General features: G+C 43.1%; 1 protein-coding gene across 1 annotated transcript in view; it reads left to right on the top strand.

Annotated features, from left to right (window-relative positions):
- Nucleotides 1-27,818, top strand: part of ITGB7 (integrin subunit beta 7) — a 786,164-nt gene that overhangs the window by 428,938 nt on the left and 329,408 nt on the right. The window contains exon 5 of the mRNA XM_069230944.1: nt 11,281-11,451. Coding sequence (XP_069087045.1) covers nt 11,281-11,451 — 171 coding nt within the window. The remainder of the gene's footprint in view (nt 1-11,280; nt 11,452-27,818) is intronic.

The following is a 27,818-nucleotide window of genomic DNA, read 5'->3' as shown; positions in this document are numbered from 1 at the left end:
ATATTTTTATATAATCCTTTGTGGAGTATCTTTTGTGGTGTATTTATTGTGTCACTGCTGTGAGTGTGTTGCGCAAACGCTTTGCACTTTGCCTCTGAAGATAAGCCTGACTGTTCTGCTCCAAGCTACCACAGGTTATCTTTGGTTTGTAACTTACTTATCCTGACTAGAGTGGTGGGTTCTGCCTGACTGAGGTGCATACCCTGGCCAGCCAGAAACCCTGTTTCTGACAGGTACTATTTACAAAGCTGCTCCTCCATCAATTGTGTAAAGGCTCCTCCTCTGGTGGGATGGTTTGGAGTAGCCTACACACCTCCCAAAAACTATACTGCACACAGAAGATCTCTTAATAGAGAGTGCCATTTAGGATTCAGATTGTAGCCCTTCTAACCATGTCTGGCTTTTAGAGCCTGATTTAGATTTTGGCAGAGGGGGGCTACTCCATCACAATGTGACAGAAATACCATCAGCTGTATTACAATTCCATTATAGCCTGTGGAACTTGTAATACGGAGGAAGGGATTTCTATCACCTTTGTGACAGAGTAACCCCTCTGCCAAACTCTAAATCAGCCCATAGTCTGCCATGAGTAAGAGTTTGACTTGACCCCCAAATGTGTGGGTCTCACTCTGAATGAGAGTGTTGCCAGTGTCAGATAACAAAAGCATTAGTATCAATACAATGGACATGTGGTAATGAGCTATTTCCAGTGCTTTAAATGGGCCAATACTGAGTGCCTGCACTTTTTTATTTTGAGAGAGGGAGTACCGGCACATCTCAAGAAAAACGTAATTATTTTAATTGGATAGTACCAGCACTTCTCAGAAACAAGCATGTACTCTGGCACAGAGTACCTGCACTTGAACTTTTCCATTTTAAGCACTGGCTATTTCTACTGCAGTCCTTTCTATTTCATATGCGTAATTGCTGTATTTACTTCCGCCTAGCAGCAGGAAAATAGGAAATAGCATTAGACATTTCGGGCCATTCAGTGATAGGTCTCTTAAGATACATGAAGTGCTTTCATTGCCAGTGATTTGTGCAATGAGTGAAGAAGCATAAACAGGAATCAAACATCGATCACAAAAGAATGCTGAATGAAAGCGCGTGCCCTCAAAACACAATAACATTTTCAGGAAATGGTCAGTGGTTCTTCATGTCTGTTGTATTCACTGGGCATGCATTGGAGGTTGTTGTTTTAGCTATGATCATGTAGTAATACGTTTTTACTACTACACATCTTTTGTGTGTCCTGTCTGCTGACATTTTGTCCTTTTCAGAGTTGTCTAACTCTATATTTCCAGCATCGCCAATGATTAATTTCTTTCCACTAAGCATGTCTTCATGAAATGGTTCAACTGCAAAAGCAATATTGGTGTGTTGACTTCAGTATTTAGCGTAGCAGAGTAAAGAGAAATGGCAATAGAAAGGTGACTTCAATGAAAATGAGGTGATTAGTGTCTCGAGGTGTACAAGTCATCTGATGCAGTACTTTCATGCCGGAAGTGAATGCCCATAAATGAGACATACAATGATCACAAAATGTTGCGTCAAGATCAGGGTGACCACCCTTTTAAAACATTTATACCTGGGCACTTCACAAACCTAGAATTTGGGCTAAAATTTTGCATGGACTGAGGGGCATACAAAGACTTAATCAACAGCAGACGCGGCCTGTCCTTTAGGGCGGAGGAGCCACGCCTCCACACCTTTTGCCCCTCATGAAAAGTGTCTGTCAGGCTGAACAAATGTCAGCCTGACAGACACTCTTCATGTTCAGGTCAGGCAGCCAGTAGCAGACGTGCGATTTGCGCAGACTCCTGGCTGCCTGAGTTGAACTTTGCTGGGCTGAGGAGGTCACAAAGCTCAACAAAGGTGCCTTGAGGCCCTCCCCTGGGTGACGAGGAAAGCGTCACTCATTGACTTTGACCTGGGCGCTTCAGGTTTAAGCCCTGAAGCGCCCAGGACGAGTGTCAATCAGTGACACTTCATCAAAGAGTGGGGTGGGGTCAGCAGTCTCACTGACCCCATCCCACTCTGTGAGGAGGCTGGGACTGCTGCCTTCCCTCATTGAGTGACCTAAGGTCAGCCAATGAGGGAAGGCAGCAGTCCCAACCCTCCTGGGACCTCTGAGGCTTCAGGTAGGTGTGAGTGTGTGTGATCGATCTTTTAAAATGAATGTTTGGTGCGTGTGTGCATGTTTGAATGTTATGAGTGTTATGAGTGTTGTTAATGGACGTGTGTGCGTGCATGTGTGTGTGAAAGAATGAGTGTGTATGTGTGTGTGATCTTTTAAAATGAAAGTTTGGTGCGTGCCTGCATCTATGAATGTTATGAGTGTTGTTAGTGGATGTGAATGCATGTGTGTGTGAAAGAATGAGTGTGTGTGACCTTTTAAAATGAATGTTTGGTGCGTGCGTGTTTGAATGTTATGAGTGTTGTTAATGGATGTGCGTGCGTGCGTGTGTGTGTGTGTGAAAGAATGAGTGTGTGTGTGTGTGTGTGAGATCTTTTAAAATGAATGTTTGGTGCGTGCCTGCATGTTTGAATGTTGAGTGTTATTAATAGATGCGCATGCGTGTGTGTGTGCGTGTGAAAGAATGAGAGTGTGTGTGTGTGTGTGTGTGTGTGTGTGTGTGCTTCCCACCCGCTCCCCTCCTTCCTAAATCTGCTGGTCGCCACTGATCAACAGTAGTGCTCCACAACATAGAAAACATAGACAATGAAATACTAAGGGTAATTAAGTGCAATAGTACTATCTGTGTTGATTAAATTGCATTCTGATAAAGGCTACTATCTTGTCTTGCACTGGAACACACAAACACTTTCCGCCCTCCGTGTTCAATCGAACATCTCTGAAAACCGGAACATGTGCCTAATTTACTGAAATTTGTCATGCTTATTTTGAAAAAAAAGTAGGGGCGTATTTATGAAAAGTGGCGCTGCAAATAGTGCAACGCCACTTTTCTTGCGCCCCTTAGTGCCCCCCTAACGCCACCATGTGTGCGCCATATTTATAATACGGCGTACCATGACAGTAGTTAGGGGGAGTAGCATCATAATTTGTGATGCTAGTCTGGCGCTTTGCAGGACTAGCATCACAAATTATGATGCTAATCCTGCAAAGCACTCAGAGGCCCATTGTAATCAATGGGAGCCTCTTTTTAACGCCTGCTCTTAGCAGGCGTTAACAAATGCCGATAAAAAGATTCCTTTGTGCCATTTTTACACTACCCAGTGCCGGAAAGCCCCCCTTGCATACATTATGCCTGGCGTAGGCATAATGTGGCGCAAGGGGTTACAAAGTGGCGCAATGGAAGCATTGTGCCTCTTTGTAGGTATGGCGCTTGGGAAATGCCACCTTAATGCCACATTTGTGTCGAAATAAATGCAGTAAGTGTGGCGCAAAGTGGCGCTAGGGGCTCATAAATATGCCCCATAGTGTCTCTGAAAATCGTGGATGTCTAGTCACCCTGCTCATGGAAGTGCATGGTCATAAAGCAGGTTAAAAGTATCTACAAATGCTCATGTCCAGTACTGGCGATTACTGTTTCACCCCTCAGCGAGTAGTAATAGCCTTCTACAACTATACATTCTCTGATTGAGGTCAGCTCCTGCTTTGGCCTGGCAGTGTTTCTTGGGTCACATATTCTGAGTATAGGTCAATTCTCAGTACCTCTCCTGTGAGCATTTGTTAATGTGCTGTTCCTCCTGCATAAGCTTTATTAGTCTATTTACTTCTGTCTTTCTGCTAGAAATGCAGTGTGAGGGAACAAGCAGTAAATCGTGCCTTAGACTGCAAGAGTCTAGCTACTGAGGGCTTTCATTGAATGATTCATGCCAGGAATGACAGCACAAACAGGAGACAGGCCCTTCTCAATACAGTTCAAAGAGCCTATTACCACATGCACAGAGGAGACTACTAAAGATTGGCCTATGGGAAACAGTTAATTTTTGATGAAAGCTGTGTGTAAAATACCAGGTCTGATTAGCATTTTACACTCATTTTAAAGACAAAAATCAATTTACCTACATGATACAGCCAACTAGCCCTTCAGTCCAAAACATTTCAAGGGAAAGACCAAGAGGGACCAACACAAGAGGAGAGGACTTTCAGTAAAAGCATTCAAGGTTTAGAGATGTGTGGCATGATGTGACACAAAAACAGCAGTCATTGAAGATGGTAATATTGGTATGTCCCGCTGACCTGCTGCTCTGCTGGTGCGTTTGACAAACCATGTGTGGGGGTGGCAGTTCTGCTATGTTGCACTGTAAGATGCTAATGGAGTGATTTAAACTTTGGTGGGTGACCTGCCAGAATTGGTAGAGACCCTAAGCTTTGCCTTCTGATCATGTGTATTTAGAGATTACTATCTGCCTTACATAGATCTCGCTGCTGAAAGTACATCCATCGCAGGGCAACTGCACTCTCAGTAAAGCTAAATGATGGGTGGAGCGCCCCTTAATTGGCCCTGTGGTCATCCTTCTTTTTCAGAGACAAACTCCCAAATCTGAGGTGCAAAACTCTAAACGATCCCCAAAGTGTTCCATATGTACCTTCTCATTGCTAAGTGCTAATGAGCCTTCTCAAAAGCTGCACTATATTGAATAAATAACTTGTTGACTTGCACCTTTCAGCTAGTTTCTTTATTTCTTTAATGTTATGTTTAATTAGGATTCTTTTAAAAAGACAAATTTGTCCACATACGGTCTCTGAAAATTGATCCACTCCATCAGTATCATTTACCCTCCCATGTCTAATCTGCTGCGCACCTTCAGTCGTGCTGATTGGGTCGTTTGGTCACAGCGCTGCCTTCTTTGGCCTCTTTCTGCACCCTTATTGGGCTCCTTCACCACACTAACCAGGCAATATTGCAAAAGAAATTAGGATTCTGAAATGGTGGTAACTTTTTAGGGCGTCCAGGCCTGCGTGTGTCGTTAGATCACGCCGTCCAACGTTGTGCACTTTATTAGGCAGAGTGGACTGAAAGCAGTATTGAAGCAGGAAAACATTATCGTAAGATGAACACCAGTACGCATATTCAAAACATGTTTGTCTGCTCAACGTACTGTACATCTGGAATGAATAAATGTAAACATTGAATACAAAAGAAGATGAAGTCACAAGAATGCAATGCATATTGATTTATTCAGTCTATCTGGCTGCTTTGCTCAAATTAAATAATATATTTTTACCTGCATCCATGGGCTGTTATTCTGCTGCCTCCCTGCCAGAATGTAGGTTGCTGTAAATCTTCCTGTAGGGTAAGAGGGAGCAAGACTAGGTGAAATATTAAGGACAACGTACTCACTGTATTCACACCGCAAACTCTCCTTTCCACTAGGAAGATAAGAGGGCATTGACTTGGAAGCATACAGATATCAAAAAGGCCCTCATCAGTTAATCAAATTGCTAAAAAGTGGCCCACATTTGCAAATCTGAGCAGTTTTGAACTAGTAATTGCAGAGTGTATAGGTGTTTTGCAAGGTACGGGAGACTAGATGCATTTGTGCTGGCTACAGGCAATGTTTGTGGTAATATCAGAGAAATTAACAGTAAAAGCTGGCCCACCAGACCATAAAAAAGCCCACAAGCAGCCACAAAACAGCCCATGCAGTGATCTGTCAGTTAGGACCAGCACTTCTGGCCCTAAGCAATTTCCCTGATGTCAGTCCAACTGTGGTCTCTTGGTGTATCAAGGTAGGCGGCAGCCGCTGCTGCATAACTCAAGGGGAGGGGCAGGGATAGGGTGGGGGTTGGGATGGAGACAAGATAAAAATAAAAAAGCACTTACCTTGCCTCTGTCCCTGCTGCCTCACACTCCTCTTCTTCTGGTGTGCCAGCATTCACTGCTGGGACACCAGCAGAGGCTCACCAGCAATCCTGGCACTGCTTCCATGCAAAACCTTGCATGAAAGCAGCACCAGGATTGGTCTGAGCAGCAGTGACTGTCGCTCAGACACAGCCCTGGGGTCTGTGCAGTTTTTGCAGTTTGGCTGTTAAACACAGCTGGACTAAAGAAACATCATACGGCCGGCCAATCCAGCATGCGCACTTAAGTGCACCCTCCCCTACTCCCTACTCCCCCCCCACCTCCCGTGGCCCAGACCCTCTTCCCCCTGTACTGCTGGCTGTGCCAGAAGCAGAAAAATAAAATGTTAGTAAACTATTGTTTTATTTTTCTGCTTCTGGCAGAGCCAGTAGGGCGACTCTCCTCTGCCAAAGCGAAGGAGCCACCCCTGTAAATTAACTATTTTAGAAAATGCCACAGAAAAAAATGAAGAAGGGGGGCTCAGTTTGATGACTGCAAGCAGAGATATAAATTATACTCTTCAATAAGTACTTACAGCTACGTCTTAAGGATTATGGGGGCCCTGAGCCGAACATATTTTCAGGCCTCCTGTTCGGAACAGGGTTAAACAGTGCCGGCTTTTGGGCGGTACGAGCGGTGCGACTGCACCGGCGCTGACCTCTAGGGGGCGCAGTGTTTAGCAATAACTTCCGAAACTTGCGATTTAAATGCACCTGCTGAAAAGTTCCTTGTGCATTTAGCCTTCAAGAAACAATTGAAATGTCAAGATACATCTTGTGATTAATGTTCCTGTTAGAGAGAGAGAGAGATGGGTGTTTTGCCTAGTGGCAGCTTTAACTCAACATAAAGTAGCATAGAGGGTTACTATGCCTGCTGCCAAAAACAGAACTATGGGGCATATTTAAGAAAAGTGGCACTGCACACAGTAGTGCACCACTTTTCTTGCACCCCTTAGCGCCCCCCTAACGCCACCATGTGTGCATCACATTTAAAATATAGTGCACCATGGCGGTAGTTAGGAGACTAGCGTAGGAATTTTTTACGCTAGTCCGACGCTTTGTAGGATTAGTGTAAAAAAAATTTACGCTAATCTTGCAAGGCACCCAGAGCCCCATTGTAACCAATGGAAGCCTCCTTTTAATGCCTGCTCTGAGCAGGTGTTAAAAGTGCCAGAAAAAAATTACGCAAATAAATCTGACAGATTTCTTTGCATAATTGTTTTGGGCCTCCCTAACGGGGGATGCCCCCTTTGCATACATTATGCCTGACGCAGTCATAATGTAGCGCAAAGGGTTACAAAGTGATGCAATGCATGCATAGCGCCTCTTTGTAAATAGTAAATGTAGCGCAGTGTTTTTGGCCTCCTAACACCACATTAGTGTAACAAAATGACACTACTGTGGCGTTAGAATGGCACTAGGGGCTCTTAAATATGCCTCTATGGCAGTGCCTAATTTGTGCTTGATGTTTCTGGTGCGTAGCACCGGAACTTATTTTTGAGGGCCAGGGCTTATTTTTCTGCCTCAAGCATTTACTGTGAGAAAAAGACACATATGGAAAAGACGGAGGAAGAGGAAAATGAAAAAGCGTCACAATGGGAAAAAGCTGAAATCCGCAAGAGTGAGCTGAAGGGGCAGGGAGTGCCTGTAAATGGATTGAAGCGGCCCGAGATGGCTTCAGGATTACGCTGCCTCTGTATTCCGTGCTCACACATTTAATTGCAGCAGCCGCATGTTTAAGAGGAGGGCTTTGGGCACCGGCACCTTTTTATTTACAAATTAAGCACTGCCCTATGGGGCATATTTGAAAAAAGTGGCGCTGCACACAGGGCTGTGCCACTTTTCTTGTGCCCGTTACCCCCCCAAACGCCACCATGTGTGCGTCATATTTAAAATATGGCGCACCATGGCGGTAGTTAGGGGACTAGCAATAAAACAAATTATGCTAGTTCGGTGCTTTGCAGGATTAGCATCAAAAATGTTGACGTTAATCCTACAAAGTACCCAGAGGCCCATTGTAACCAATGGAAGCCTCCTTTTAATGCCTGCTCTGAGCAGGCGTTAAAAGTGCCGGAAAAAAATGACACAAAGAAATTTGTCAAATTTCTTTGCTCCATTTTTTTGCCCCCCGAACGGGGGGATGGTCCCTTTGCATATATTAAGCCTGGCGCAGGCATAATGTAGCGCAAATAGTTACAAAGTGGCACCATGCATGCATGGCACCACTTTGTAAATATGGCACAGCGTTTTTGACTACACTAATGTGGCATTAGAAGGGCACTGGGGGCTCTTAAATATGCCCCTATGGGGCATATTTGAGAAAAGTGGCTCTGCACACTGTGCTGCACCACTTTTCATGTTCCCCTTAGTGCTCTTCTAAAGCCACCATGTGTGCGCTGTATTTAAAATACGGCACAACATGGGGGTAGTTAGGGGACTACTGTCAGACTTTCTGATGCTAGTCCGGCGCTTTGCAGGATTAGCGTAAAAAAAATGTTGATGCTAATCCTACAAAGCACCGAGAGGCCCATTGTAACAAACAAAAGTCTCCTTTTAACACCTGCTCTAAGCAGGCGTTAAAAGTGCAGGAAAAAAATGACGCAAAGAAATCTGTCCAATTTTTTTGCGCCATTTTCTTGCCCCCCCTAATGGAGGAATGCCACCTTTCCATACATTATGGCTGGCACATGCATAATGTAGCACAAAGGGATACAAAGTGGCGCAATGCATGCATTGTGCCACTTTGTAAATATGGCACAGCGTTTTTGGCCTTCTAATGCCACTTTAGTATTAAAAAAATGACACTAATGTGGTTTTAGAATGGCGCTAGAGGCTCTTAAATATGCCCCTATATTTTAAGTGGCTAGCTGAGCGGATTAGTAAAGCCAGCCTTTACAGGTGCTTTAAAACACATGAATGTATGTGAAAGGGGAGCAATGCAGTGATGAGGGGCACATTTGCCAGGTGGTAGGGAGTGAAACCTAAGAGGAGGTCATGGGGTGGGGGGGCGCCACAATAAACTGTTGCACAAGGCGCCACCAGTCCTAAAGCCGGCCCTGGGGTTAAAAGTGTGATCCAATTTAATCTCTTTCATGCGCTCTTTGGCCAAGTCACTAACAGTGGGCAGGCACGCTCGTCCAAATTCTAAAGGTGTTTACATTTAATATTCAAGGATAAGAAAGTGTGTTTTCAATATTGTAACACAGCATATTACCTCGAATAAACTCTGTGATACCCTCCCACATGTCATAAGTGGGCTCCTGTTTTGATCTAAAAGAATCTTTTTTTTCTGGATGTTGCATAAAATCAAAACCTACATTTCTCTGCAAAATGTCTGTAATAGACTCTCACACATCTCCTGCATTATAAATAAATTAAAAGAAAACGGCACTTAAAACAAGCTATTTAAGAATGATTTAAGGTCATCAGGGCATAGCTCTACCAGGGGGGGGCTCCTCAATGGCTGGGGCCCTGACCAAGAGACCACTTTGCCCATGCCTTAAAACGTCTCTGCTTACTTTGCCTTTAGCTAGTAGTTATGAAAGTACACATTGTTGTAATTATTTGCTCCTTATCTTTAAGAAACACGGGACATTTTTAATCTAACACAGTTTAAAAACTGGAAGTTTAGGTCTGCAAACAAAAAGGAACTTTTAAAATAAATGTGATGTAGGAGATGTGTCTTGCTCAATTATAGGAAGACTCTAAATGATATGTTCCATGGTATGATTTTGCTAAAATAACGCACTACTCTTTGTTAAAATTATAACAATGATTAGGCTAATAAACTTGAATGTTAAATGGAGTCGGACACACTCAAAGACGGAATGTATTACAATTAATGCTAAGTCAAATGATATTTGAGCCAGGCATGTGGATGTGACCGAGAAGGGTGTTTAACATATATACAAACTCCAAATGGAATAAACTGCTAAGCCATCAGACTCTATGGATTTTCACACCATAAATCTCTAAACTTAATACCATCATAATTACAAACCATGGCAGCCGGTATGATAAACTAAAGTCTGTGTACGCTTTTGCAGGTAGAGTCAATATTGGCAGTATTTTATTGGAAAATTTAACTATTCCACACGTTTAGATCTGGACAATACCTACATGTATCCTACGCGTGGCAGTGTACTGTTATAGACTATTAAATTATATACCCTATTGTGCGAGTTGTATAACAATTATAAGTGTTTTGATTAGCGACATGCAGTAAAGTTTTGGAACTTGCAATAACTGCCCCAATTAAGGACCTGATTTAGAGTTTGGCTGAGGGTTACGACATCACAGACATGACAGATAGCGGTATCAGCCATGTTTGTGATGGAGAAACTCATCCGTGAAGCTCTAAACCAGGCCGCGTCTCATTGGTTTGCTCCATTCAATGGAGGTTGCTATAGTAGCACCAATGTATCTTCAAGGCCTCCTTGAATGAGACTCACAATTACCGTCTACTCTGGTGAAGAGATTGTTCCAGTAATTCCGATTTTCACTTATTCTTTCACATACAATGTGTAGACCAGTGCCCCAGTAACACTCGCTACTGTGTGTATAGGCAGTCCCAAATATTGGTTTATGTTGTAGTGATTGGATGGATGTGTGCTCAGGTGCACACACGTTCATCACTCCATTTCGGGAAGAGGTTTCTCTGTGTTCATCGCACCTCTAGTCCAGTTTTTAGGTCTCACCTAGGAGAGCTCATGCAATGTCCCTTGCAAGATATTCTGCTTACCAATATTGGGCTTAGAGCCTGCCCATTGCTTGTTATTTGTTGTTCATGATTACTTTCATTTCCTTGCTTCGCTTTTGTCAGTGTGTGCTGGCTTCACTTCTCTTCGTGTGTCCATTGCAGTGTCCTTTGCCTACTCCAGCTTTTTCGGGGAACTTTTTTTTTTTTTTTACTTGCAGCACTGGATAAGAGTGCATATTTTTGAAGGCCATTTTCCACCATCCCACTCCGCATCATTGCTTGTCCCATCACACTCCCTGTTGCCCCATTGTTGTTGCTTGACCCATCTACCCCTCTGTGTTGTTGTTTGATCCGTTCCCCCTTTCCATGCCTGTGTACCATGTCATTGCTTGCCCACCCCCTGATCTCCTCCCCCTGTTGTTTCTTGCCCCTTTTCCATCAGAAAAAAACTGCCCACGTTGTATTGTTTTTTGCTTTAACCTTTAGCCATTGTGCACAGCATCTGTACAACATGGCTAAAACACATTGACAAAGCCAGTTTCTCCTGCATAGGTGAGACCTAATGGCTTTGCCAGTGCTTGTTCTCTCCTTCCTAGGATACATTTTCTAGTAATTACAGTGCCAAGACGGACCATCACCCTCCTATGGAAGTGGGTTGCTGAGACGCCCTTCCTACCCCAGGACCATGTTTTATAGGGCTCTTGCCTCATGCCTCTATAATCTGGCACAGTGTTGGTAACAGAGCTGATTCTTTGTTTTCCACACTCAGGTGAGAGGAAGAGCTTCACAGTACGATTCAAGCGGGCTGAGGGATACCCAATAGACCTCTACTACCTGATGGACCTCTCCTACTCGATGAAAGATGACCTGGAGAAGGTGAAAAAGCTCGGGAACGACCTTCTGGCCGCGCTCAAAAACGTTACAGACTCAGTGAAGATCGGTAAGAGCTGGCAGGTTATCCTATGCGCTTATCATCCTGTGCCCCTATTTATTACTGTCTACTCTTCACTACATACCTCTGGTTTAGAGGGCTGTTCATTTGATTACATTTTAGGCCATCACGTTTGTCAAAGCGAGATAATGGGGCAAGAAATAGTTATTATACTGCTTACAAGAAAATCTTTCCTACGTGAAAAAACCCATTCCATTACGCAAACGTAAAAACATTTAAGAGTATTAGGCACCATGTCTTCCCATAGACGTACAAGATCTTAGTGTAAACATCCCTTTTAATTTCAGTCAGTACCATAGCCTTATGTGTCAGTTTCACAGTTGCTTTGCGTTGTACTTTATTTCCCTCTCAGAAACATTTTATGTAAGTTTCATCCACTTATTCTCTCAGCATCCAAATTGCGAGCTGCTCTGCCTCTAGGCCCTCTCCTACACGCCAACTACCTCCATCTCTTTCTTATTCTACCCCGTTTTTATGAACCGTTCGGCTGTAGGAACAGTTGCATCAGTTACTTTATTCTAAGCAGGATCTTACTTTTTGCTGGATGTGAGACGTGTGTGTCTTTGCCCCTTAAAGGAGTACCAGGTGCTTATTGGGTTTTGACTTAAGCTTGGAAAACATCCAAACAGCACCTGGCTGCTTGGTGTTGCACAGATACGTGTTGGAGGTCCAGAAACCATATATAGCTCCTTGCTCGGGTATAGACTTATCTGCCCGTGCCCCAGCAAGGTGGCAGGCACTGTTTGGCTGGACGTGGACGAACTACGTAGGGACCTACATCATGGCTCAAAGTAGCAGATCAGGAGAATGGCAACAAAGATACTTTGGCTCCGAAGGTATATGAACGAACATTCAAAGTATGGGATATCCCTCTAGAGAACAGAAGCAGCCTTTCCTACATCAATGCCACAGTAGTAATGAAAAGCCGGTCAGAAGGATGAAGGTTATTAAGTCCAGACAGAAACGAATGATGCATGTTAAACCAATGCTGTGCAAAACTTACTCAGCTGAGTAAAAGTGAGGGAGTGGGTAAGATAAGAGACTGGCAGATAAAGAGCCTCACTGAAGTGAAGTGCAACCAAAACAACTTTGGAACAAAGGAGCCTGGCCTGAATACAGTCTCGCCCTTGAGGGAAACAGGGTATGAGTCAGCTGATTCATCTAGTAAATGGAGTGATAATCGGGAATCCAGTTTTTATAGCAGCTTGATCTTATATGAAGCTTTCAGTTTCTGGAGTTTGCCAATGAGGTACACATTACAGTGTTAAAATACTGCCTCGCAGAAGGTCTTCTCAACCATAGCAACAAACTCAGCTTAAATAGATAATAACAAAATACATACCAACTTATGTTTTCATACTTCTGATAACAACAGCATCCCACAAGTGTGGATGGACCTATCATCTGCAAGGAAGGTCCCAGGAATGTGTCCAAGAAAGAGGCATGCAATCAGGTGGATTTTTGGGTTATGAATATCTGTAGTATGTGGGTCTGTGTTGGCCAGCCCCTAGAGAAACCTACCAACCCCAGACATTTGAGAAACCTACACACCGTGGGAGTCCTGGGTTATTGGCTTGTGTGAAGAACACCACTTTTTCCTACTCAGAACGGCTTGCAAACTTCAGACTCTGATTCAAAAGACCAAATTCCCTCCCATTTCTGTAAGAGAAAGTTCTGGAATTGTGGGATACACCATAAGTACCATCACCCAGTGCTAACACACTTTGAGTGACAAGAGCAGTGTGTGTGGGTCTATCATGTGGGTGAACAGGCCAAAACGGTGACAGTGTGAAGTCATTGTACAGTAAATGTGGTCTTTATTTGGTCAAAGCCCTATGTATTACTGTCTCATGCAATAGGCACACCCACGCATGGGACGGCATTTTTTATTAGGTGAAGTGTGGAAACATTGGAAGGTGGATCTTTTTTTCTTGCTTGCTAAAATTTCTGGATTTTTTTGCCACAAAAAGTGAGGAAATTATGATTTTTTTTTAACAATACTTTGACGTTTGCAGTACATGCTTTGTGATCAAAAGTTCCCAGATTCATAATAGCCACATCTGTGTGACTTTCTGTGTGTTTTTACTTTTTAAAGATGTCTGCCGTTGGTAGGATTCCCAGGGTGTTAGCTGACTACGGAATGAAAAACTGCCAGCATCCCTTTTACAAGCTACACCGTCATAAACCTTCCCTGGTATCCATGTGGATTCCTACTCAAATCTATTGAAAATCCTCATGTGCCTGGTATCCCCACACTCAGCAAACCAGAAGCAATACAGAAGCAGGTCAAGCCTTGGCAGAAACTTCTTGTGTGAGAAACACTGAAGGGAATTACCATGTTTAGGGAAAAAGTCCTGACAATCTGATAAACGTTATGTTTAATGTGTTATTTCCACCCACCAGTGCCAGTTGGAGCAAAAGAAGTCTAGTACTCAGCGACAGAAACCTGCAAATATGTACATATCGAAAAATATATGGTTTGGGCATGTTTCCGTAACGCCTTTGTAACACAGGCATCCTACACTGACTTTTCACTTTCAGTTGCTTTTAAAATTTCTCAAATGCACTGCATGCTATTTAACTTCTCCGATTGCCTGGAAGCCCTAACACACTCATACATGCTTACTACCCTACTTTCAGAAGATCTAAAGGAACAAAGTTGAGTGCCACTTCTTTGCAGGGTATATTCCTGAGTGATGGAAGGGAAATGTTCCCGAATTATGGAATAATTATGTTTTGGAAAAATAAATGATAAAAATGTGATCATCATGTTCAGCACAATCCCCTGGCTACCCAATGGGGTGCTAGGGGTCTGGCAACCAGAGGCAGAAACCTGTGGATGTGTAAATATTAAAAATATATGGTTGTGGAATGTTTCCATACAGCCCAGTGGTGATACCTTGACCAAAATGCAGGCACCCAAAACCGGCATACCACTTTCAGTTGCTCTCTAAATTTCCCAAATGCACTACACCTGCTTTATTGCCTGTGGAAACCATGAGTAATCAGAAACCCACACATCTGGTATCACTGTGCTCAGAAGGCCCAGAAAACAAAGTTGGGGGACATGCCTTGGCAGAGATATGCTCCAGCACGAGGGAGATCGGAGAAAAATACAACGATTTGGTATCATATCTAAAAATCTAACAAATGTCATGTTCAGCTCAATCTCCAGGCCATACAATCAGGGTGGAGGAGTTTGACACCTAGTGATAGAAACTACACAATGTATACATGTTAAAAATATATGGTATGGTTGTGACGTGTTTCAGTACAGCCAAGAGGCTATACCTGTGACCAGAAACCATGTACAGTAAGCCAGCATTTCGTTTTCAATTGCTTTCTAAATTTCCCACATGCACTGCACCTACTTTATCGCCTCTGGGCACAATGAACATAGAAAAATCCTGTATGTATCTGGTTCACACAAAGGAACACATTGGGGTGAAGCCTTGATAGGGGTAAGTCCATGCATGAGGGAGAGTAGAGGGAAATACTATGTCATGGAAACATAAATGCTAAATTTGACAAACATTATGTTCAGCACAATCTCACGGCCACTCAAACAAGGTGAGGAAGGTCTGGCACTCAGAGGTAGAAACCATACCATGTGTAAATGTTATAATTATGTAGTTTTATGTTTCTATGTTACCCCAAAACTATATAACGTCCACTGAATGTGATGGGAAAACATCTTACTCTTCCTTCTATTGGCAGACCTGATAAATTAAGCAAACATTTTAAAACTGGTACGACACCAAAAACCCCGTCAGAAACTGTAAATAACCCGGGAAAGTTGGCCTTGGAGGGTACCAACTTTTACTAGGGTAGAATACGCGGGAGCAGAGTTTAACTCCAATGCAAAAGACACTACACAGCATTTTAGAAGCTTTAATAGCGATGAATAATAAGCAATCAGTTGGGATTAAAACCATAGCAGGATCCAAACAGAAATTGTAACTATAAGAACTGAAATATTCAAGCCACCTGCAAAGGAGGTGAATCAAATTATAGAACCCTTTAGAAATTAACAGACAAATGAACTGTCTGGGCCTGAAGTTTTTTTTTGTGTGTCACGGCAGCCAGTACAGATTATTCGTACAGGGCATCCGTTTGTAGAGCAGGAATGTTTGACACGCCTTGGAGAATTAACAGAAAAAGCAAAAAAGATAAGTGAGACCTTGTTTAAAATGTGTCACTAGAGGTGACAAAGGGTCGTGGAGTCCTGTTTTTCCAATGGCACATAAGGGAAGCTTACCTATGAGAGAGATAATCACGATAAAATTAAGAGGCCCTGTTGTGAAAAATGAATACATTAAGTTGTACAGCAGGCAGCGTGCTCCTACTTTTCCCTAGCTAAACCAACGTTCGGCTCTGAGAAAATAAGGAGTAGTGCTAAGATATATAGACCCAGATTTAAGAAGCACTAGCGTCACATTAGTGTAATTTTTTTTACTCTAGTGTGGCGTTTGGCTTAAAAAATTGCCACACCATATTTACAAATGCACGCATTGCGCCACTTTGTAACCCCCTGTGCCATATTATGCCTGCTCCCGGCATAATGTATGCAGGGGTGCATTCCCCAGTTAGGGGCACTGCAAAAATGGTGCAAAGAAATCTAAAAAAAATTATTTGTGCCATTGTTTTCGACATTTTTAACGCCTGCTCAGATCAGACGTTAAAAGGGGGCACACAACTAATTACAATTGGCCCCTTTGTACTGTTCAGGCTTAGCACCAAAATTCTGGCGCTAACCCTGAACAGTAAGTACATCAATAGCATCAAAACCATTGATGCGATTGCCCCCATAGCCTGCGCCATGGTGCGCCGTATTTTAAATATGGTGCACACATGATGGTGGTAGGGGGCGCTAAGGGGTGCAAGAAAAGTGATGCAGCACTGGGTGCAGCACCACTTTTCTTAAGTCAGGCCCATTGACTTGTGGAAAAAGGCAAAATATAGGCTATATAAATAGGCTAATACATTTTGAACATTAAGGGTGCTAAAGCATACAAGGGGCAAATGTGGGTAGGAAAATAAGTGAAAAAATGTACCCTGTGGCCTAGAGGTATCTTTTTAACAATGATTAAAACTACTCTAAATTTCGAAAACCTCAGCACACATGACTTAAAATGTATACGTTTTGCGGTATAGGAAAATTGTAAGCTAATGAAAATGGTTTTGTATTCAGGGCTTATTACTAGTGCTCTATGAAAAGAAAGTATAATTTTAATAAGATTGGGCTGGGGTTTGCACCAGATATGATTGAGTATCACCAGGCTGGGGGTTTTGCACCAGATATGATTGAGTATCACCAGAAGAATGTCCGTACTGGTTTAGTGCCTTGTCAATTAAAATAAGATGACTATAAAATGAAAAGAAATAAGTTGCCTTAAAAATCTAAACATGTGATAAATACACTGCAAAATGGTTGGTATTGTGAGCTGGTATATAGGACTAGATGGGAGGTCACAAAGAGATAAAAAAAACCTTCCAATAGGCAGTTTGGTGATTATTTATAGAATTTGACCCCTCTCACTTGAGAGTCAATTCTCCAAAATACCAGGGGTAGCAAAAGTGACATCACATACTCTTTGATCCTAAAGAATGGATTATCCACCATAGTGCCCTCAATTGCAATCATCGAGTCAACAAAGTCCCGAGGGATAATGCTGAACAAAAACCTCAACATGGAAGCACACATTAGTGCAACTACAAGAGGAGCTTTTATCCAAATGAATCTCCTCAGGAAGATACCAACCATATGTACCACCTCAAGCAGTACAGCCCCTAGCCGTCTCCAAAATAGAATATGGGAGTGCAGCATTATCAGGCTTGCTGAAAGCAAGAACGGCACCACTCAAGGTGACCCTCAGTGAGACAACAAGACTGATTACAGGATTAAGACCTTTCGACCACATCACTTCTTCTCTCAAAACTCTCCACTGGCTTTTTTCAAAGCCAAGATCCAGCTGAAGACAGCCTGCTTGACGCTCAAAAGCCTTCCACCTTCAGACATCCTAATATCTGGCACAGAAGCTAAAAATATTAGAAGGCAGCTGCTCCCTTAGGAATACTAGCTCTAAGATTCAGGGCCACAAGAAATCGGAACTCACTTCCTCCCAACACATGTGCAACCCTTTCAATCTCAGCCTTTAAGGAAGAAGTCAAATAGATCTTATTTAACAGATTCCTTCCATAAGATCTCCATTTCATGATCAGGCCCGAATGATTGGACACCAGAGACTCAGGAAGAATTCAAAAGAGAAAGCTCTTGAGCTTTATATATATATATATATATATATATATATATATTCTGCTATCAAGTCATCTCCTCATCCAAGGCAGTTTGGGACAGTGTACAATTTCGTACTTTCCTTGGATTATATTTCACAGATTCACATCAATGTTGAAACAGGATGTTGATTTCTCCTTGTAAACCGTTCTGAAACCCTTGGGTCTTGTTCACACTATATAAAATTCTCTAAGTACAAATTAAATAAGTAAATAAATAATGATATTACCTTGACCCTAATTTTTTTCTAGGAAGTCCTGTCACATGACCTTAACCTGAATAAGATCACAATAATTGTATTACTGAAGTTCCATACCAACTGCATGATTAATACAAGAGAGACATGTCCTATACTGTAGTGCCACCATGATCTTTGAAATTTCAGGGACGTAATACTTGCCCTATATTGTAGTGAACGAGCAAAGAGAAAAAGCCAAGCCTCTACTAGAAGGTTCGAAAAGACTGTTGTCATATAATGCATTTTAAAGCACAATTTCCTCATAAATTAGTAAAAAAGTCATGTCACTAAATGGTCAAACCCTTTCATGGAGTTCAGGCCATTAAATGCTCCCTGACACTCCCTAGGAGTTGACTCCATATTTTTGAAAATGTGGTATGGATTCCATTATATGCCACAACTTAGCTCCACAGTGCCAGGGCTAGCATTTTGTTATAGGTGCCCCATTTGACATGTGTGTTCCCAATATGACAGTGACAGAATTTCTCCACTTATGTGTCCATATATCGTTGGTGACCTGACCATTATTGCCAAAATCTCAGTATGTCAGGGACAGTATTTTGTCATGATTGCGACCACCCATATGTCAGGTTGTCCTCCTTTTTGCCAAGAAATACCTCCAATGCACTAGTACCAGCATTGTTTCACAGATGCCTCATGTGCCAAGATTTATGTCTAGTATGTCATTACCAAGTATTTTAACATGGGTGCCCATTATACCAAGAATTGCCTCCAGTATGCCAGTGCCTGTATTTTTTTGCAGCTGTCTGTCATGCTAAGAATTGCCTAAAGTACGACAGCATCCATATTTTACCATGGGTGTCTCTTTAAGACAAGAATGACCTTACATATGCTAGGGCCAACAACAGATTTACAAGCATAACGCTACTTTCTCAAGTTCACTCACTTACACAAGCTGTCGCTCACATAAATACACTTGCACCCACAATGATTCCCACAATATACATTTGAATGCCTGGTTTACTTGCCTTAGCTGCCAACAAAAGTCTTTTCCAGCTGATAGTGCTTCATTTTTTTATTATTATACTAGTACTGAATAATCAAATATTATTCATTATTATTATACCACAAAATGGACAGAAAGTAAGGATTACAGAGTCATCCCTGTGTTCCTGGTATTGATTTGGCAACCTCTGAGGCCAGGGGTCACAAAGGCAGTGTCAGGGGTCGCAAAGGGCGAGCCAGGTTTGCAACTGCGAACCTGGTGAACCATAAATGATATCTATGCCTCTCGGTGCTACTAGTTTGGTCTGCACATGGTTTTAAGAGGTTAGATAAAATAAACTACTTCAGTAGTGTAAACCAAGCATATAAAATCATTTTTGTTGAGGAAAATGGCTCAGGAGATGGTGGAAGTTCATAAACTTTTAGTCTTTGAGAAGTCTGCAAAGAATTAGTCCAGCGATTGCCTATTGACCATCACTAACACGTATCTTCTAACTCTACCTTATAATACATATGTTAAGTCAGTCGAGATCATCTATACCAAATGTAATTATGTTCAAGTTTTGTGACAGTAAGATAACGTGCATCCTGATTATTCTATATTGAAACATAGGGCTTGATGATTTTGAGAACAACCTGTCACAAATTAAAATCACAAGTCAGTATCATCTTAGCATCTACATATGTTCTCCTAATCATTCCCATGTCATTTCCAATTTCAGTGTTAGTACCTACGTAATATTGTCAGAGCAATGAAGTACCTATTGAGTGCATGAGGTTGAATGGAGTACATTCATCAAGCCTCCTTCAGCAAAAAGAATGGGATACCATTTGGATAAATCCAGTTTGGTATGTTTAAATGGTACATTTGATACTGACTGCCGTAATGGCCCCACTGTCATGAAAGGTAATAAACTCATGTATGTGAATTAATGGAGAAACTAAAACCGAGAAACCACTTTGGAGGAAACCCAATCACAGAAAACTAATTTTAAGGATGCACAATTTTAAGGATACATATAAAATGAAAAATTACTGAAACATTTTCAAGGTAAGACTTTTTTAATATTTTAAAGAAACATCCAGAATCACTCACTTGGGTGAAGAGTAGGGGTAGTGAGGGTTTTGGTGTTCAGGTGTATGTAATATATAGGGGCAATGAGTTCTTAGGGCTCATAGATGAGTGGAGTACAGGGGTGGTGAGGGTTTTATAAGGATCAGGCATGGGTGGAAGCTAGGGTGGTGAGGGCTTTTTAGGGTCCTGGGATGGGTGGCAAGTATGAGTGTGAGGATTGTTACATTTACGGATGGGAGGAGTTTAGGGCTGGTGTTTGTCTTTAGGGTTCAGTCATGGGTAGATTTATGGGGTGGTGAAGGGTTTTTAGTGTTCAGGAATGGGAAACAGCCTTAACAACGCAGCTCGAGTCACGTTGTGGCTTTACAACGCAGCCTGAACCACAAATGTGTCTTTACAACGCATTCCTTTACCACTCAAGTCATTACAACGACTTGCCTTAGGGAAAGTGTTGTAGGACTGATGTTGGACACTAAGTCCAACACTTTCCCTTCTGTAGCGCTGACTGGAGTTGGATAGTAAACCATACTATTCCAAAGTCCAGCGCTTTCCCCAAGGCAAGTCGTAATGACTTGCGTGGTAAAAGGATGCATTGCAGAGACGCATTCGTGGTTTGGGCCGCGTTCTTAAGGGAGGTGTGCTAAAGACCTGCGTTGTTCCAACACACAACCGTTCGGGAATAGGTGGAGTTTAAGGGTTTAGGGATAGGTAGAGTTTATATGTAGAAAGGGTTTTTGGGGTCTGGGTAATCAGTTATTGTTTAGTTAATTAAACCGTAACAAAAGTGCAGCTCGTCATTAGGATTTCAGAACAAACATTTATAGGCAAGACATGATCAACAATTATAAGCACAATTTAAAATAAACCTTTTGGATTCCAGAGGGAGTTAGTTAAAAAAATGAAAAGATGAAAGTGCAAGTGGAAAATGAAAAGGGCAGACAGTCATTGTTAGTCGAATATTTGGTAGCAGCAGAATAAGCAGAGTGCAGAAGAAAGTGCAAACGCAGCATGAGACTGTGCAGTACTTGTTGTAGTTGACAAACATTTCGGAAGGAGAAAAAAAGTGCAAGTGAAAAGGCAGACACTCATTAATTAGATCGGATATCTGGTAGCAGAAAAAAGAGAAACGAGTACAGGAGAAGGTGCAAAAGCAGCATGAGACTCTGTCATAATAGTTATAACTGACTTAATAATTTCTTTTCGCATTTACTTTAAAATTCAGAGAGTTAGGAAGAAATAAAGATAGAAGTGGAAGAGAGCAAGAGAGTAAATGCGACGTCAGCAGACATCTGTGCCCTTACTGGATTTGCAAGGGAGTAACAGAAGCGAGGCAATAGCAAATGCAAAGGGAAAAGAGCCAAGGCAGCAAAGAATTGTCCCAAAGTTAATTCAGATGTAAAAACACAGTTGTATGAAGAAGTGGGCGCATTTAGGTCGACATTTATACTCTTTTGTGCAGTATTTGCATCATTTTTTTACGCAAAAGTTTGTGCAAACTTACAAAAATACAATTATATTTTGTAAGTTTGCACCGCTTTTGCGTAAAATAACGACGCAAATGCGGCACAAAAAAAGTATACATATGGGCCTTAGGGTCCAGACTCAGGAACGGAGATGTTGTTAACGGATGCCAATTAAGTATCTGCTGCACAGAGGAAATTAACGGTTTTGACGTTTCTCGTGGTGTTCTCCGGGTTCCGGGTGACAATTATAGCCTGGCAGCAGGTTCAGACCCCCAAGCAAATAAAAACTCTGCGAAGTAAGGGCCAGATTTAAAGAAAAGTGGCTCAGCGCTGTGCTGTGCCAAAATTGGCAGCGCCGCGCCACTTTAGAAACGCAGGGATGTGCTGTATTTAAGGGAATACGACGCCCCCTGTATTTCCCCCTGCGCTGGCGCTAAATTTAGCTGCCAGCGCCAATGCAGGCATCCTTGAACCATTTTGCAAAGATGTCTGTGTTGAGGGGTGTGATTGTTTATGTGTGGGAAGGTGTCCCTTCCTACACATAAACAATCACTAATGGCGCTTTGGCACTTCTGTGTGTGCTGCACAATGCAGCACACACAGAAGTGCCAAAGCGCCATTTCAAATGATTGTTTATATGCAGAAGGGACACCTTCCCACACGTAAACAATAATTTCTGGCATTTTGCTTTTTCTATGCGTGCGGGAGAATGCAGCACACATAGAGAAAGCAAAAAACGAGGAATAAAAGTATTCCTCCTCATTGCGCCCTGCTAATGCTACCCCTGGCGGTTGCATTAGATTTTGGCGCTGCCTCAGTTTTACGAGATTTCATAAATCTGAGGCAGCATCAAAATGCAATGGGTGTTGCTATGGCACACGCACATCAACACCCATTGCACGCCCCTTCCACGCACAGTGCTGCGTAGGAAGGGGTCGTATTTACAAGCGGGCATTAAGCCACAAAAAGTGGCTTAACACCACCTTGTAAATACGGCGCTGTGTTTAGCGCCACTCCTGTTGCTCTAGGGGCCTATAAATACGTCCCTAAGCATTTTCTTAGCTGTAGCAAGGTAGGGCAAATGCACAGTGTGGATGATTGTTTTCTTCCTTAATTTGCAGGGACAATACATTACTCCTTGGGTTGTAAAGTTCCACCATGCCGGAAGGTGACAGTGTAAGTTGCACTCCCCTAGTCTGAGAACCACAAGCCTGTATTTGTAGCCGCATCGGATAAGTGCAAGTGATGTAATGATGCTGTTTCCATGGGTCATAGGAGTTGATTATTGCCCAGGTGTGTGAGCGCTTAATCAGTGCAGCCATATCATCTAGCCTTGACAGCTTTTTGCAGTCATTGTTGTGCATTTTTTAAGTGCCGTCTGTGGGAGATGTTTGCCCCGTGCCTCTATAAGCGAAAACTCGCTTAATGTATCTTGAAGGTGACGCATATAGGCTGTTCCCAAGCTATCCAAATCCTACCAGAGTAAGCCTTTTATAGTATCTTGCGGGGAGAGCCTATGGCAAAAAAATTATTAAAAGGAACTGCTTCTGACCTAAGACTGCTTTGATAGATTAAACTGGAGCTTTATATATGTCGGGATGCTCTCTTTGGCAGACAGAGGTGCAAGTGATGATCTTGTCCAGCAGCGTGGCCTCCTTGCCCAAAGTGATTTCGCTCCCGTAAATCAACGTTCGAGTTACCTTTGTTTTCATCACCTGTAGAGGGTCTAGACTCAGTCCTGGGTGTTTCTGAGCTGGGTGTTTAATGGTGCCTTTGCATTTCAGGGAGCGCAAGTGAGTTTTAAAGGTGCCTTGGCTTTCCAGGTGAATACTCAAGTATTTATACTCGCCACTTTGCGAAAGCCACAACCTGTTGAGACACCACCTATCAAGGCTTACAGTTTTCTTTCTGAAGATAACCGTCATGGTTTTTGTATGGTTTATTTCAAGACTGTTCTTGCTAGTATGGAGGTGCAAAGTAGAGAATTGAAGCTGTAGGCTGATTTTGATTTGGCTTAACAGAACAAGGTTGTCCACTTAGTGCAGGGGTGTCATGCATTGACCTCCCAGTTTGGATTTTTAGGGGTCATGAATGGATTGCTTTCAGGGATGGTGAGGGCTTTTTAAGGGTTCAGGGATGAGTTGAGTTTACAGGATGTACAGGATTTTAAGCGATCAGGGATAGGAGGGGTTTAGGCATAGGAAGGGTTTTTTAGGGTTTGGGAATGGGTGGAGTTTAGGGGTAGTGAGGGACTTTTAGGTTAAGCGATGGGTAGAGTTTAGGATTACAAAAGGATTTAAGGGTTCAGGGATGGGTAGAGCTTAGGAGGTCAGAGATGGGTAGGGTTTAGATTTGGTGAGTGGTTTTTAGGGTTCAGGGATGGGTGGAGTTTATGGTTAGAAATGACTTTCAGGGTTCAGGGTTCAGGGGAGCTTAGAGGTCAGGGAAGGGTGCAGTTTATGCACATGGAGGCATTTTTTAAGGGGACAGAGATGGCTGGCGGTGAGGATTAAGAAAAGTTATAGCATCCAAAATAATTGTTTGACAATGTAAAATATATAAACTCGAAATAACGTCCCCGCCCTGATGCCCTGCAACCATTCATTTACGCTTTAAAAAATTAAGTATGCAGAAGATAATTATGGTAAATGCCATTCATCCTAAAAAAATCCAGTAGATTGTTCAGATGAAATGGTTTCTCAGTAGTGGTACTCCATGAAAACATTTTTCTGTGTAGTCACATGTAACTGCAATAAACACCCAATTAATTATATATCTGTTTCAAAGGCAAATAGGAACATAAGGCAGACCTGTGTGATTCCAGTTTTACATCTTCAGAGACCAAGGCCCTTATTTATACTTTTTTAGCGCCGTGTTTGCGTCGTTTTTTGACGCAAAATTGGCATAAACTTACAAAATACGGTTGTATTTTGTAAGTTTGCGCCGATTTTGCGTCAAAAAACGACGCAAACGAGGCGCTAAAAAAGTATAAATATGGGCCTAAGAGCTTGTATTTTAATAAGGGCAAATGAAGCTTTAAAAAATATTCAAGTGAATCTCTTGGAAGTCAAAGAAATTGAAAATGAAGAGCGTTGTCGTGAGAATTTTAATTTTAAAGGCGCAAGTACTTTAATGTACCCTATTAAAATCTAGAGATTGGAATGAAAACGGACATGTTTAGTGAACCAGATCCACCTCGAATTGGTACACCCAAGACTGTGCAACTGCTGAAAGAATTCTTTATAGAGCTCGTAGAAGTCATAATACGATTCAAACAGAGACCCAGCGTTTTCAAATTAGAGAGCTAACAGCTCTTTATAAAAGAAATGTCTTGGATAAACAACGAAACTAACTGAAAAAATGCTTTCTGCCAAGGTCCTAGCTAATGAAAATGCTAGGACAAACCCTGAGGTCCTCGAATGGGCTAATCTGGAAGATCTGTGAATAGATTTTCTATCAAATCCAAATTAAACTGAAGGACTGTCCCCTACTGGAGAACAGTGTGTGCATGAAATCCTTATGTAAATGATTAAACCACAGATCATTGATATCAATAAATAAAGAGCTTGTGGCCCAGGAAACTGACCAGCGGCTATTTCCACTAAAAATTCTTACTGCCTGGCAAAGATCTTAACCATACTATGGTGGTCATTATGATCATGGCGGTGTGGCCCGCCATGCCGGCGGGAAAAGCCGCCAGCGGGCATGGCAGGCCACACCGCCACATAATGAACACTATGAGGGCTGCCTTAGGTGGCCCTCACTCACCACCAGGCTGCCTCCGTCAGGCAGTCGGAATCATTATCCGACAGGGCAGTCGTGCTGCCCCTCGGATAAAGATCCCTAAGCCTCCAGCCTTTTCCTGGAGGGTTTCTCAGGGCCCCTGTGCAGTGCCCCATTGCGCAGGTCACTGCCCGATTTTCGGCCCGCCGGCCCACAGGAATGTTCTTTATAGCGCCGGCGGGGATCTGGGGATGCTGGCAGTCAGTAGTTTGACCGCCAACAGGAAGCACTTACAATCATAATCGTAGCAGGTGCCGCAGTCGAAGCTCAGCTTCTGGAAAGGACAAGCCACCCTAACTCTTGGGCTTGGCAAAGATAAAACACGGCTGTGCGCTCAGAGATCCCATAGCAGAAAAAGATCTAGAATCCTTCCTGGAGGTGAACTGATGATGTACTGGAGCGTAATCTGTATCTGACTGTGACGCGCGGGTTCTATCTTCCTCTCCGGGAGACACAGAGTAGAAGGTTCTCCCTTCATAAAGCACCTGTAAGCTCCGCCCGCTGAGCCACGCCCCGTCCACCCTCGAAGTAGATAAAGGAATTCCCGCCTCTTACCAGGATGATGGACAGCTTTCCAAAACGACCCCACTGCGTTTACCGCCGATTCCGGTGGTGCGTTGTTGATGATCAGAAGCACGAGGACATCTCCACAAAGACGTACTAGTAACAATCACATTGCCAAAGGCACACAAGGTTGCTGGAGACGTTTACCCCGTGGCCCATCACGTAACCTTAGTGTACAATATAAACGGGGCGTATAAAACATGCTAGGTAACGCTTACTGACATACTCGTAGAAAATACCCCGGTTGGGTAGGCCACGATGCTCATTTTACAGAAACTAAACCTCAAAGGAAGCACTTCCAAATATAAACGTAGCAGGTGCCGCAGTTGAAGCTCAGCTTCTGGAAAGGACAAGCCACCGTAACTCTTGGGCTTGGCAAAGATAAAGCAAGGCTGTGCGCTCAGAGATCCCATAGCAGAAAAAGATCTAGAATCCTTCCTGGAGGTGAACTGATGATGTACTGGAGCGTAATCAGTATCTGACTGTGACGCGCGGGTTTCTATCTTCCTCTCCTGGAGACACAGAGTAGAAGGTTCTCCCTTTATAAAGCACCTGTAAGCTCCGCCCGCTGAGCCACGCCCGTCCACCCTCGAAGTAGGTAAAGGAATTCCCGCCTTTTACCAGGATGATGGACAGCTTTCCAAAACGACTCCAATGCGTTTACCGCCGATTCCGGTGGTGCGTTGTTGATGCTCAGAAGCACGAGGACATCTCCACAAAGACGCACTAGTAACAATCGCATTGCCAAAGGAAAACAAGGTTTCTGGAGACGTTTACCCCGTGGCCCATCACGTACCCTTAGTGTACAATATAAACGGGGCGTATAAAACATGCTAGGTAACGCTTACTGACATACTCGTAGAAAATACTCCGGTTGGGTAGGCCACGATGCTCATTTTACAGAAACTAAGGGCCTGATTCTAACTTTGGAGGACGGTGTTAAACCGTCCCAAAAGTGGCGGATATACCACCTACCGTATTACGAGTCCATTATATCCTATGGAACTCGTAATAAGGTAGGTGGTATATCCGCCACTTTTGGGACGGTTTAACACCGTCCTCCAAAGTTAGAATCAGGCCCTAAACCTCAAAGGAAGCACTTACAATTATAATCGTAGCAGGTGCCGCAGTTGAAGCTCAGCTTCTGGTGGTGAACTGATGATGTACTGGAGCGTAATCTGTATCTGACTGTGACGCGCGGGTTCTATCTTCCTCTCTGGGAGACACAGAGTAGAAGGTTCTCCCTTCATAAAGCACCTGTAAGCTCCGCCCGCTGAGGCACGCCCCGTCCACCCTCGAAGTAGGTAAAGGAATTCCCGCCTCTTACCAGGATGATGGACAGCTTTCCAAAACGACCCCACTGCGTTTACCGCTGATTTCACGTGGTGTGCTGTTGATGCGCAGAAGCACGAGGACATCTCCACAAAGACGCACTAGTAACAATAACATTGCCAAAGGCACACAAGGTTGCTGGAGACGTTTACCCCATGGCCCATCACGTACCCCTAGTGTACAATATAAACGCAGCAGATACCGCAGTTGAAGCTCACCTTCTGGAAAGGACAAGCCACCCTAACTCTTGGGCTTGGCAAAGATAAAGCAAGGCTGTGCGCTCAGAGATCCCATAGCAGAAAAGATCTAGAATCCTGCCTGGAGGTGAACTGATGATGTACTGGAGCATAATCTGTATCTGACTGAGACGCGCGGGTTCTATCTTCCTCTGCTGGAGACACAGAGTAGAAGGTTCTCCCTTTATAAAGCACCTGTAAGCTCCGCCCGCTGAGCCACACCCCGTCCACCCTCGAAGTAGGTAAAGGAATTCCCGCCTTTTTACCAGGATGATGGATGGATGACTAAGTATTTTTTACCCATGATTCTAATTATGTATTGTATGTGCATATGTGTGTGTAGTCATGTGTGTGTGTGTATAAATATATATATATATGTGTATGTATGTGTATATGTTGTTTC

The sequence above is a fragment of the Pleurodeles waltl genome, chromosome 4_2, assembly GCF_031143425.1.
Source record: "Pleurodeles waltl isolate 20211129_DDA chromosome 4_2, aPleWal1.hap1.20221129, whole genome shotgun sequence".
Classification (NCBI taxonomy): Eukaryota; Metazoa; Chordata; class Amphibia; order Caudata; family Salamandridae; genus Pleurodeles; species Pleurodeles waltl.
The sequence above is the reverse complement of the archived record's forward strand: the minus strand, read 5'-3'. Positions and strand labels throughout refer to the sequence as shown.